This window comes from Ochotona curzoniae, unplaced genomic scaffold (assembly GCF_017591425.1).
Source record: "Ochotona curzoniae isolate NIBS_2020 unplaced genomic scaffold, NIBS_Ocur_1.0 scaffold_4683, whole genome shotgun sequence".
In the NCBI taxonomy this organism is placed as follows: Eukaryota; Metazoa; Chordata; class Mammalia; order Lagomorpha; family Ochotonidae; genus Ochotona; species Ochotona curzoniae.
In genome coordinates, this window is record NW_024467121.1 from 25,943,864 (window position 1) to 25,956,347 (window position 12,484).

Below are 12,484 nucleotides of genomic sequence, written 5' to 3' on the forward strand. Positions count from 1 at the left end.
GCATTGCAGCTGATACATATGGCAATGCTACAGAGAAATAAAAGGCACGTGGTGATTAAATGTGGTAACATACTGTTAAGCTACACAGAAGGTTTTCATTTCATGAAGATCAAAGTCACAACCTCTATAGGCATTGTTTCATGTGCCCACACTCTGTAACCTCTCCTACAGGCTCTGGCTTTTCAAGCTCATGCTTCTTCCCCCTCACTGGCTCCTCTCACCCACTATTGTCCAGCCTCTGTAAAAACCCTCTATAAAAAGTAGCAATTCCACCTGTCACCCAGAACTCCCTATTCTCCAATCCTTTAATTCGTCATGGTATGCAACATCACACCATACATTCCATAATTCACTTGTAAGCTGCCTTACTTCTTCTTTCTTATTGCACTAGGGCATAATGAAAGCAGGGGTTTTGGTTGATTCTCCTGGGCCCCTCCTCCCCACATTATATCTTCAGCGTCAGTAACAGTGCTTGGCACAAGCTAGGTGGATACATCACACACTTGTTGAGTAACTGATTAAAAGAATAAATGACAAATAAAAAGGATGAATGAAAGCAGGGCATCTTGAACAGGGAGAAGATTTTAGAAGAGGCGATGTAGTTACTGCCTTGCCTTCCTCTATGTGCGGCGCTTCAGCTTTGTGTGTATCTTTTGAAACAAAAATCACAGAGGATAGTATCAATTAGTTACCTACCCACAGATGCCACCATGGCAACAGACTATAAGCCAATGCTTTCAAAAATAAAACCATTTCCTCAGGAAAATACTATTTAGAGAGTGAAAAAACAAATGGATGCTTGGCTGATATGCTAATTAATCTTTATTCTGCACTCATTGTTGAATTTAGACAAAGTAAAATTAGATTTTTAACATCAGAGCTATGCAATAGTTAGCACTGAGGGGAAACCAAATGCCAAAACACTGTTATTTAGTATTATTTTCTATCACTTTTAAATTCTCCAAAACACAATGAACTGAAAACATGCCCTAGCATTATACAGGTAGAGAAAAGAGATGGTGGAGTAAAAACCCAGGGACAGCAGGTGATGTGCTAAGAGTTCTTTTAGAAATGCATTTGATGCCTCTAGTTTTTTCATAGTCCCTGACCTAGTAAGCTTCCCCAAAAGCAAGTTTCTCAGGGTAAATAAGTATAAGTACAATTTACCAGAACAATGGAACTAGAAAACGTTGTAGCAAATACTCCCAGCACTGACAACCAAAAGCTCAGGTTCCGTCTGCCTTCAGTGGTTACCTGAAATCACTCCCTCGTCCATTTCATTATGTTATTGCCTTGAATCCATATGTCAAAACTTCTAGGAGAAATTTAATTATAAGCTGGAATAAAGGAGTTCCAGAAGGTCAAGATGAAAGGGATGGATAGAATAATTCTACTGCAAATATATGGAAAATATAAACAAAAAATACTAAGATGAAAAATAATAACGGAATGAAAAAAAAGGAAATAGAAGAAAGAGGGCATAATAAGAACAAACCATAAAGAGAAGTGAAAGAATTGACAACAAGTGGCTAGCACGTGGTCAGGTCATTAGCGTGGCAGCAGCAAGTGAGAAGAAAATTGGCTTCTGAGGGACAGCACAAGCCTAGAACCACCGGAAGGGCATTTTGGGAAGCCAGCTTAGTTCATAGTCTCCCTGTACAAAGGCAGTCATATCTTGAACAATTATTATTCTCGGTATAATATTTCATTCCCTTAGAACCCCAGGGGCACATTCAGAAGTTGCTTTTATTTTTTTTATTTTATTTTTTAATAATGATTTCTTGGTTGATCAGGGTAGAAAGGAAAGAGGTTTAGGGAAAATTGGGTGACTTCATTACCTCCCAAATTTGCTATTTCTTCTTGTTGTTCCTGGGGTAAGGAGAGAGACAAGGGAAAACCACTCATGATTTTCCACATGTTCCAGTACCCAGGGATGAGGAACAGCCACCTCACATCAACCCAGAGTCTCGGTGTGTACATACTCCGAGGGTTCTGTCCAAGTGGTTTGGATACTGCTGAAATGCTGCCATTTTCATTGATCTAAAGATGATGTCACCTTCCAAATGTGCATTGGCTCCATTCACCAAGGATTTTTGTTTTGCTGTCATTGCTTGTTTGGGGTAGTTGTCCAATTTGTTCTGATTTCCTCATTCTGCTACAGCACCAAATGAGCTGCCATATTCTCCATTTACAGGGTCTGGGCTGTGACCACTGAGCCACCTCTTTCATTAAGTAGGATATGTTCTTGCAGGCAAGTCCAAGTATCTGGGCCAGGCATACCAAGCATCACTGGATCCCACAACTCTGGGGCTCATGAACCTGACATCCATTTAGTGGGCAGGCCCCAGAACCCGGAACAGGAGACCCAAGCCCAGCCAAATCCTCCACTCTTGGGCTCATGACCCTATCACCCATCTAGTAGACAGGCTCTAGGACCTGGGCCAGGAGACCCAAGCCCCACCATATCCCCCACCCCTGGAGTTCACAAAACCAACACCCACATAGAAGGTGAACCCCAGGATCTGAGCCAAGTGACCCAAGCCCCACCAGTTCCCCCATTCCCAGGGCTCAGGAACCCAGCCCCAACCACAAAGATGGGCCCCAGGACCTCAGCCCTGTCAGAGTCCTGGTCGCTGGGACTCATGTACCTGGCTCCTGTGGGGCCTGGGCTGGCATGATTCGCCTCACTTCAGCGTCCACATGCAGCTGGCCTAGTCTAGTATTCCCCCTGTTCCAGTTCCTGCTGGTGGGTGCTGCAGCCTATCACTACCAGGTCTGATTGCTGTCCTGGTCCTAACGTGAACTAGCTGGTATTGCAGGCTGGTCTGGCTCCTCCTGCCCCTTTCTCTGGTTCTCAGATCTGCCACTGGGTATTATGTGCTGGCCCAGAACTGGTCTGTCCCCAGACATGACCCACATATATGCCAGCAGGTACTGTAACCTGGCACGGCCTGGGCTGCTCCTTGCCTTGCTTCTTGCGCTCTCCTGCAGGGGCTGCGTCCCAGTGAAGGAGTCTCCCAAGCTCCTCCATCGAGTCTCATCCAAGTGGCAGTTCTCACACACACCAGTGGGTCCTTGGCCCAGGTTGCCTTTGTCCACCTCCTGCCCTGGCAATAACACTGGCCTTGCTCAACCAGCCACACCCATCCTGGTTCTTGTTGTTGGGTGTTGCAGTCCCAGCAATACCAGCAATACTCAGACACAGATTTCACATAGTTCAACAGAAGTCAAGATCTACTCTGGCCTGTTCTACACCCAATCTGGCTCTCACGAGTACTAGCAGCGGCTGGAATCAAGCCTAATCTTCACTTCCCGGTCCCAGTGCACAACCACGCTGGTGCAGTCTGTAGCCATGTACAGCCACAGCTGCTGCTCTTGTTCTCACCAGTAGGAACCCCAACCCAGCTGGGGTGCCCCTTTAGCTCCCCAGCAAGGACTGACCCCATTTGCAGTTCTTGGGATAGCAGCAGAGGCTGCAGTTCCACAAGAGTGAGCCTGCATTGCCCCCACAATTCTGCTAGCAGACCCACTTCTCTCACTCTTGTTCTCTTCAAACCGATTCGGTGTCAGCCCCCTATTATAAACACATGTCGTGGAATTATCTATGGAAGCCCCTCAACTAATTCCTAACCTGGGCATAAATTGCCCAGCCTTGGTACTGGCAGACAATCCCACCTAATAGTCAAAGCATAACCAGTGAAACCACTATGGTCTGTATTACACTTTAAGAATAAACTTACAGAAATTATTTTAATTTTTTTTCTTTTTGGAAAGTCAAATGTACAGAGAAGAGGAGAGACAGAGAGGAAGATCTTCCATATGCTAGTTCACCCCAAGTGACCACAACAGCCGGCCAGGAGCAGGAGCCTCTTCCAAGTCTCCTATGCGGATACAGGGTCCCAAGGCTTTGGGCCATCCTCAACTGCTTTCCCAGGCCACAAGCAGGGAGCTGGATGGGAAGCGGGGCAGCCGGGATTAGAACCGACGCCTATATGGGATCTTGGTGCATGCAAGGCAAGGATTCTTAACGTAATCCATTGTTTAAGTTCAGTCAATTCCATTCAAAATGCATATATTAAACTTCATTTCAAGAGCATAAATTATGATTGGATGCCTAATAAATGGCAAATGTCTTTAATTCTGAGGTGAATGTCCTTCTACAAATGGAGATGAGAGTAAACATTGAAATGTTCCTAAACAAAGACAACCCTATGTAATGCTTGATTCTTTTACATTCTAGATCTTCCATTTGCTGTCAACAAGACAGCCATATATAGGGTTTAATTTGCTAAGAAAAAAAGGAAGTCAATTTTAAACACACACACACTCACTGTTCTAGGCTTCCAAAATTTTTTGGAAAAGAGTTAAAAATTATTTGTATTTTCAGGCATAACATCTGAACTCATTCATAAAGCTTTTCCGTGTTATACATTTGGTATGAACTTCTTGAGGACTCCTTCTATACAAATTTCAAGATCATTTCTACAAAATAAATTTATCTCTTAATTCCATTTCCCATCATCTAGTTCTGTGTTTGTATAGAAAAAAAATGGAGAAATATCCATAAGAGATAACACTTCATATAATGAATAACCCAGTATAGAATTGGCCCTGTATAGAATTCCTGCACGACCTCAAGTGAACATGTCTCAAAGCACTGGAACAAAACATGGAAACAAGTCAGCAATACCATACATGTATTATATCACAGAGTTGATTTTATTAGGAACTGGAAGAGTTACTTATTTTAGATATTAGAGCTCAAAGAAAATGTTTCTAATGGGCAGTGTTGGTTTTAATCCCATGTACACCGTAGATGATACGGAATGATACGGATATGTTCACACTGTTCTGATTTGGAGCCGAGGGATAAATGCCTCATTACCTTTAAGAAAGTCTTCAGGTTTTCACACACATTTCAGCATGTTAGCTTATCTCAGTTTCATTTTATTTTTTCACTCTAAATTGCATTTATTTTGGTCCGTTTCTCTGTAATTCTTTCACTTACCATCTTAGACATTTATAACGTACTCAAATCTTTTTTTGGAACAAAAGTGAATTAAAAATTGAGTCAATGCATAATTTTGTTTTAAGTTTTCTAAATGTTTATGCTGTAGCTCCTTCAATATATTTTCTTGAAGTCCCCACTGAACCCAGATTTTCTTCCAAATGCAATCCTCCATTAGCTTTCTTGGTCTTTACCTTCTCAATGAAACACTGATTTTCCATAAATGAATCAAGAAGCGTGAACTATATTCACACCTACATACCTTGAATCTGCTCCCTACAAACCTGAAAACAAATTAACTGTCTCTTTAATTTTCTGTAAATATGATAAATGACCTTTGAAATCTGATCAGGATCCTCTAAAATGGTCAGTGAGTTTTTGGATCACACATATAAAATCTCCCTCAGATCTTGCATTCATTTGTTGATATTTTATTTGTTTTGATCTTTCTCAGCAAATGATCCTCATTCACGCAAATACTGAACTATATATTATAGGTCCAGAGCCCTTAGAACACTGGAAGTCTAGGGAAGACATGTATATAGAGACAGATGATTCATAAATCACAAATGAGATGGTATAGCTCTAAATGACACATTGTGACATTCCAAAAAAGAAAACCACCATGGGTGTGGGAAGGTGGTGGAACATGGATGTAAGGGGAAACGAAGAGTGAAGATAAAGAGTAAACAAGATAAACCAGAAAGATTTCTTCTTATTATGTTTCTGCCACCAACTTTTGGAGCAGATTACATGCCAATTTCATTCCCAGTCAGGTTTACTTTCTCAGAAGGCAGTCTACAGACTTCAAACATTAATTTTAATACCATCAGCTCACCTGCAGAGACAATGCCTAACTAATACAGATGATAAGAGCAAAAGCCTTTTTTAATTCACTAATGGGGAGAGGTACCAAGATCTCACTTTAACAGGTGTGTATAGAGAATGTGCAGGCCATCATCAACACACATGAGAAAATTCTAAAAGTAAAAATAAGATAATGTGAGAATCACCTCTGCCTGCAACAGGATGGAGGGAAGTGGGGTGAGGGAACAGTACCTGGGAGGGCCACACATTGTCCAGGACAGAGGATAGAGGTCAGGGGACAAATCAGGATGGGGGCCAGTAAGGGCTCATTTGACATGCATGAAATGATTTCTAAGGGCTTCCACAGACCACTATTCCTGCAAATAATCAAGGGAGCTGAGAAAGGGTAGAATAGATGGGAGAATCCAGAGTACCTCTCTTAGCCAAGCCAACACACTCACCAACACACAAGAGAACAGGGGATGGAGGTGAACCCAACAGGGCTAGGTCACAGCACCTGCTGAAACTCACAGGAGCTGTGTTTGGCGGCAGGCCTGGCAGGGGATCTTTGGGGTCAATTAGACTAGGCTTCAGTACCTAAGGTCCATGCAGGAGTCAGAGCTGGGAGTAAACCACACAAGGCTGGGCTGCAGCACCTGATGGAATGTGCAAGAGCCAAAGTTTGGGAAGTGCCTGTTAGAGATTCTTTGGGGTTGCCCCAATGAGGCTACAGCACCTGCCCACGTACACACGTCAGGTCTGAAGCCCAGCTGAGCTGAGCTAAGCCATGGCACCTGATGATTGACATTAGAGTCAGGGCTGAGGGCAAGACTGGCTAGGCAGCTGCACTCCTGTGCAAAAACAGAGAAAATAACAAGATGTGTATGAAAGACAGGACAGCTAGTTCATCAGTCTTCAGCTAACAGAAGACTTCAAGTGCCTCTTTAAAGGATGGAAGGAAGGGCAGGTTGAAAACATTGCAGGCCAGGCTTTACAGCAAACACCTTGGTCCATGGACACACTGAGGTACACAGGGACAGTCAATAGGCCTTACAAAGAATTGTTTCCCTCTGGTGAGAACGATCAAGATCACTCAAGTAAGACTCTCGGAATATACTTCCCCTCACTGGAGACTCTGAGGCAACATCCAAAGCCTGTCTCTGTCCCCTGGCACCTCTGCAGTCGGACAGCAAGCAGTGCTGTACTTGCACCACTTCCCGGGACACAGGAGGGAAAATGAAAACATTTGTCTCACCCACTTTTCCTCCTACCTCAATCTTCTCCATTCTCAGAGGCCTACATTGGTCTACAACCCCTCAACCGTTGTAATGATTATTAAAATTAAAAATTTTAAAGACACGTAAGTAAGACAGAAGACACATTAATATATGTATATATACTTGAATTAGCTACACATGTAAACTAGTACTCAATTTTAGGAGCCTCTGGAAGACAAAAGGCAAAAAAGAAATTCTTCATTTTCTAAGATGGATCTATAAGTCTCTTTAAAAAAAAAAGTCATTAAAATCTTCTATGTAAATCAAAGTTGAAAAGGCGTCAGTGTTGTATGTAGTGGGTTTAACCATAATGTTGCTCATAGTAACATGCAGTCTCGGGTTAATTACATGGCAACTATTTATCACTCTTGATAATGACATTATCAAAACTTGCAAGCAATATAAAACAGCATTAGGTTTTCTGCAATGCTTTCTCTATAATGTTGCCATTTTTACTCTTAAGATTGTATGTCTCAAAGGGGGAAGTTTCTCATTAGTGGCTAAAGTCCTTGCCTTGCATGCGCCGGCATACCATATGGGGACCGGTTGACATCCTTGCTGCTCCACTTCCTGTGCAGCTCCTGCTTGTACCCTGGGGATGCAGTGGAGGATGGCCCAAGGCCTTGGGACACTTCATCCACATGGGAAACCTAGAAGAGGCTCTGGGCTCCTGGCCTCAGATAGGCTAAGCTCCAGTCGCCGCTGAGGCACTTCGGGAATGAACCAGCAGATGGAAGATCTTTCTTTATTGCTCCCCTTATCTCTGTAAATCTGAATTTCCAATAAAAAAAAAATAAATCCTTTTTTAAAAAAAGGATGGGGGGAGAAACTGGGATGTCTCCTAGAAAATGACGTCACCCAATGGGAGATGAGGCCACCAAAGAGAAGTGTTTTCCAAACAAAAAGAATGGCAGCAAAAAAAGTTCAGAAAATACCATTTGCTCATTCTGCACAAAAGAATGCCCCAAGAGATCAACTGCAGAAGAAACAAGGCACTACGTTGAATTACCTTCTACTTACCTCCATCATCCTCTTCAAGAACGCATAGTTTAAAAGGAGACAAGTTATTGTATTAAAAATTACTTGCTCTGATATAGTGAAAGTTCTATCAAATAATGAAGATTTAAGATTACAAACTTGCTGGTCTCAATTCCAACTATCAGGTTTCACCAAACTAAAATTCAAATTCAGATTATCATTTTCAATGATCTTTCCATCAAGTGTTCCTCCAATATGAACAAAAGTACCAAAGTGTTCTATACATATTAAAAATTATCCTAAAATTTTAGGATGTAAACATTTCAGTTAGAACAACAAAGACATGGTAGGGAAGAAAAACATGAAAACATCAGCCAAAACAATGACACAAAACAGAGGACAAAAATATCAGTTACAAAATGTCTCAATAAAGCTGATAGATCTTCCAATGGGATCAGCACCTTCGTTGTGTGCTTTTCCTTTTAAAACTAACAGTATATTCATGGGGTCCTAGCACATTGGAGAATCCCCTGCCCCACCATCTCTGCAAGACCATTGCTCTACGGGATTCTCAATGCCCTTGTGTTCTACTTTCTTACTATAAATACAACTTAATTTTCTTAGAAGTAGTTTTCTCTCTGTGACTCAATCAAAACAGATTTTAAACAAGTTTAACTCTAACTTCCATGCTACCATTTCGAAAAATCTTGTGGAGGTGGGGAGAGATTTGAAATAGCCATGATGCCATTCTAGTCACTCTTCACTCACGCATCAGAAGTCATTTTTCCTAGCCAGTCCACCCAGAGAAAGTTGAAAATGTATCACACAAAATGAGGGGGAAAAAATTAAGGATAAAACAAAATGTCATAAGATGCTGGCACACAAATGTGATTCTCAATTCCATGTGACAGGGCATTTTCCTAGCATCAAGCTTAGGGATCAAGCTGCATCTGAAATTCCTCAAAAGAAAAAAAAAAAAAAAAAAAGAGCTGATGCTAACCTACTACCTTCCCAGCCAGGGCCATAAAATACTTGAAAACAATAAAAGGAAGAAAGAGATAAAGGAAGCAAAATAAATATTTTAAGGAAAAGATAACTCTGGGTGTGGCTGGAAGCCTTGAGGGAGGAATCCTCCAAATTCAGTGTACAAAGTAATTCCTGGAGAATCTCAATGTCCTGTCCGCCAACACTCAAACTCAGCACCCTTAAATTTGTGGTGGAAGAATCTTCAGTTTGATAAGCCTCCAGTGATTCTAAATTGTCTGCAAATTATACACAAAAAATCACTTAGGGAAAAAAGTACATATTCACTACCCAGGAGAGCCTAGACACACTCAGGCCGCACGCTTTCCGAGCCTTCCCTTTCCCACGTCCTCCTACCTGGTTCAGACTCCTTGGGCCTGTGCTCTTCATCAGGAGGTTTGGATGGTAGCCATGCTGACGGGACTCGCCTGGGAAACTGCCCTTCTGAGTAATCCAGCGAGTGTGTGGGTTGACTAACTGCAGCCCAGGTGTAAAGTTGATCTTGCTATATTTAAAACAGGAAATGTTTAAATGCTAATTAATTCCATCATAAAATAAACCTGGACTGCTTTATTGTAAAATCATTTCTATATAAAGTTCCAAAGACATGAATAAATCATTAAGACAGCATTTTTATGCCATTCTTCACTGATTCATAGTATATACATTATTTCACAGATTTTATTTTCATATCTAAGTTTTGTCTCCATTTCTTTTCAAGTGTAAAATATGTCTTCACTTGGAAGGAGATAAGGAATTATAACATGAGAGTGTACACACTTAATAGTTCTTGAACTAGAATCTTTAAGTCATTTGAATATGATGTCCCTTTAAAAATAGTTCCAAGGCTTGTAGGAATGTCAAAGAACAGGCTGTACTTGGCCACCAGGATGGTAACAGGAGCCTTGTCTTCAACAACAAAAGACCTAGGAAACGAGCATAACTTCAGTCCAAGCTAGAAACTAATCAGGAAAGAAATCTTAATGAAATAAATGACCTTGCCAAGAATTAAAACAAAAAAAGTCGATGAGGATCTTCTGGCGAAGTGGGCATTGCTAACTGAAGACTAACAGAACCTGGGCAGAACCTGAAGAAGGTTCCAAGCACCTAGCACCAAAAGACAAACTAGAAATCTCTCAAAGGCCACACCAGGGATAACTTCTCATTACTACTACAGAATATGTTTAACCATTTTATGACACGTACACTCAGTGTATCAATGTTCTATATTGTGTTTGCGACATTTTCCTTTTCAAGTGTTTCTCCCTAATATCTCTGACCATTATCAGTAAAGCAAAGAGAATAAACTGTGCAAAACATGAAATGCACACACACACACACACACACACACACACACACACACACACTCAGCACTAGGTTAGACTATAAAATGCATAATTTAACCAATGGCCAAATTCTTGCTGTTCCTGCAATTTATTTAACAAATTTAACATATAACAAAAATATACCAAAAATAAATACATAACAAAAACTATGTAACAAAATTTACTGCAATAACAGCAAGGTCAAAATGCAAAGATGGGTCCCAGCACCATGGCCCAGTGGCAAAAGTCCTCGCCTTGAACGCACCAAATTCCCATATTGGCATGGGTTCTAATCCTGGCTGCCCTGCTTCCCATCCAGCTCCCTGTTTGTGGCCTGGGAAAGCAGATGAGGATGGCCCAACGCCTTGGGAACCTGCACCTGCATGGGAGATGCGAAAGAGGCGCTGGGCTTCTGGCTGCAGATCAGCTCAGCTCCAGCCATTGCGGCTGCTTGGGGAGTGAACCATCAGACAGAAGATCTTCCTCTCTGTATATCTGACTTTCCTATAAAAATAAAATAAGTCTTTAAAAAAATATTTATGCAATCAGTGATATCTTTTGTCATCAGTGATTTCCTCTGACCTGCAGATGTTCACATTCCATTTTAATCAAAACGTTACAATTTCTTTTCTGAAGACAGGTCTTCTCTGTTTTGCATCAGATCTTCCTATTACAAAAGCAGATGCTCTCCCTTCCCATACAGAACCAACCAGGAGCTCCAGCCAGGTCAATCTGCAGCCAGGTCAGCAGCTGGAAATCTCTCCTATGAAGTTAGTCCACAATCCCTATTTCAGACATTACAGTCTGCTGTGCTTCCTACAACATGACTAGAACCAGTTTCTGACTCAGCACCTGCTCCCTAGCACTTCCTTTGAAATGCAGTGTAAGATATGTGGATTAATTTAAAAAGGAAACTTCTTTACATGTTTCCTGCAGGCAATCAATAAGTCTTATGCATCCTTTGATTTGAAAAGTAAACAAATAGTCTTTAATCAGCTTCTGACCCAGTTGAACATTTCAGCAATGCAGATTCATAAAAACTCCAAGCTTTAGCCACTATTAAAATATCTGGCATAGAATTGGAGTTAACAAAGCAGTACCCAGATGGTCAGCTTTCTGTATAATATAGCTAAGGAACAGAATAACAAATTACGGGTTGTTCAACTTCTGTAATTTTTACAGCCTAACAAATTGTAAATTGTTTAAAAATTTTGAAATAAAGAATAAGGCATTGTCTATCCAATCTCTGGAACCAGACAACCCTGCAAACCACCAACCAATCACTTCTCAGATATGTTTCTGCTATTTGTTTCCCACTCATTCCAATCACTTTGGGCTCTCAGAGCTAGTTAGGTATTTCAATAATCTTACATTCACTGCATCATCCCTCATTCTTCTGCCTGGAATAAGTCATCTTCATCCAAAGCAAAGACAGGCATGTTCAATCATTCCTAGGAAAAGCTTCTGAGGTCTCAGTGATGCTAGTCAGACAGAATTGCTCATATTACGTGAGGACGCCCATGATGACGGCCACGTGCCCATCCCTGGCTCCTTCTATCCTCTGAAATCACCCTTCCTCATCCCACCCTGCCTTTTCTTGGCTTCTATGACTGCTCAGCACTTCCTTAATAGCCAAGAATTTTCCAGAACCCCATGCCTGTAAGGTAGAAACCAGATCTTCCCTACTGTGTAAACCCCTGCTTAACCTTCAAGTGCCAGTTCAAATGCCTTCTTTCTAGAGCGTGGTCTGTGTTCCCTCTTTTCCATGTTTGCACAAGCTTTTCCTCTGCTTGAACTGTGATCTTTCTCTCAGACAACGTCTATCTGCTCCGTCCCCTCTACTAGAAAACGAGCTCTCCTGAGGCATACGCTATACAGTATTTTTAAAGTGGGTAGACCCTGTGGATATGAACATATTATGAATCTTCTGCTACATGTTTCTTTTATCATGATTAAACAAAATCACTAGAAATTTAAACCACAAAACTAAAATCATAGCCCATATTTTTCTAAAAAGGTAGTAGTAAAGTTTTCCCTTCTCCACTATAAATCAATACAATCGGCTC

General features: G+C 41.4%; 1 protein-coding gene across 3 annotated transcripts in view; it reads right to left on the reverse strand.

Moving 5' to 3' along the window:
• The window catches only part of FMN2 (formin 2), a 285,407-nt gene that overhangs the window by 213,557 nt on the left and 59,366 nt on the right, over window positions 1–12,484 (reverse strand). For all 3 annotated transcript variants that reach the window (XM_040967978.1, XM_040967977.1, XM_040967979.1), the window contains exon 3: window positions 9,451–9,598. In XM_040967978.1, the coding sequence (XP_040823912.1) occupies window positions 9,451–9,598 (148 nt within the window). The remainder of the gene's footprint in view (window positions 1–9,450; window positions 9,599–12,484) is intronic.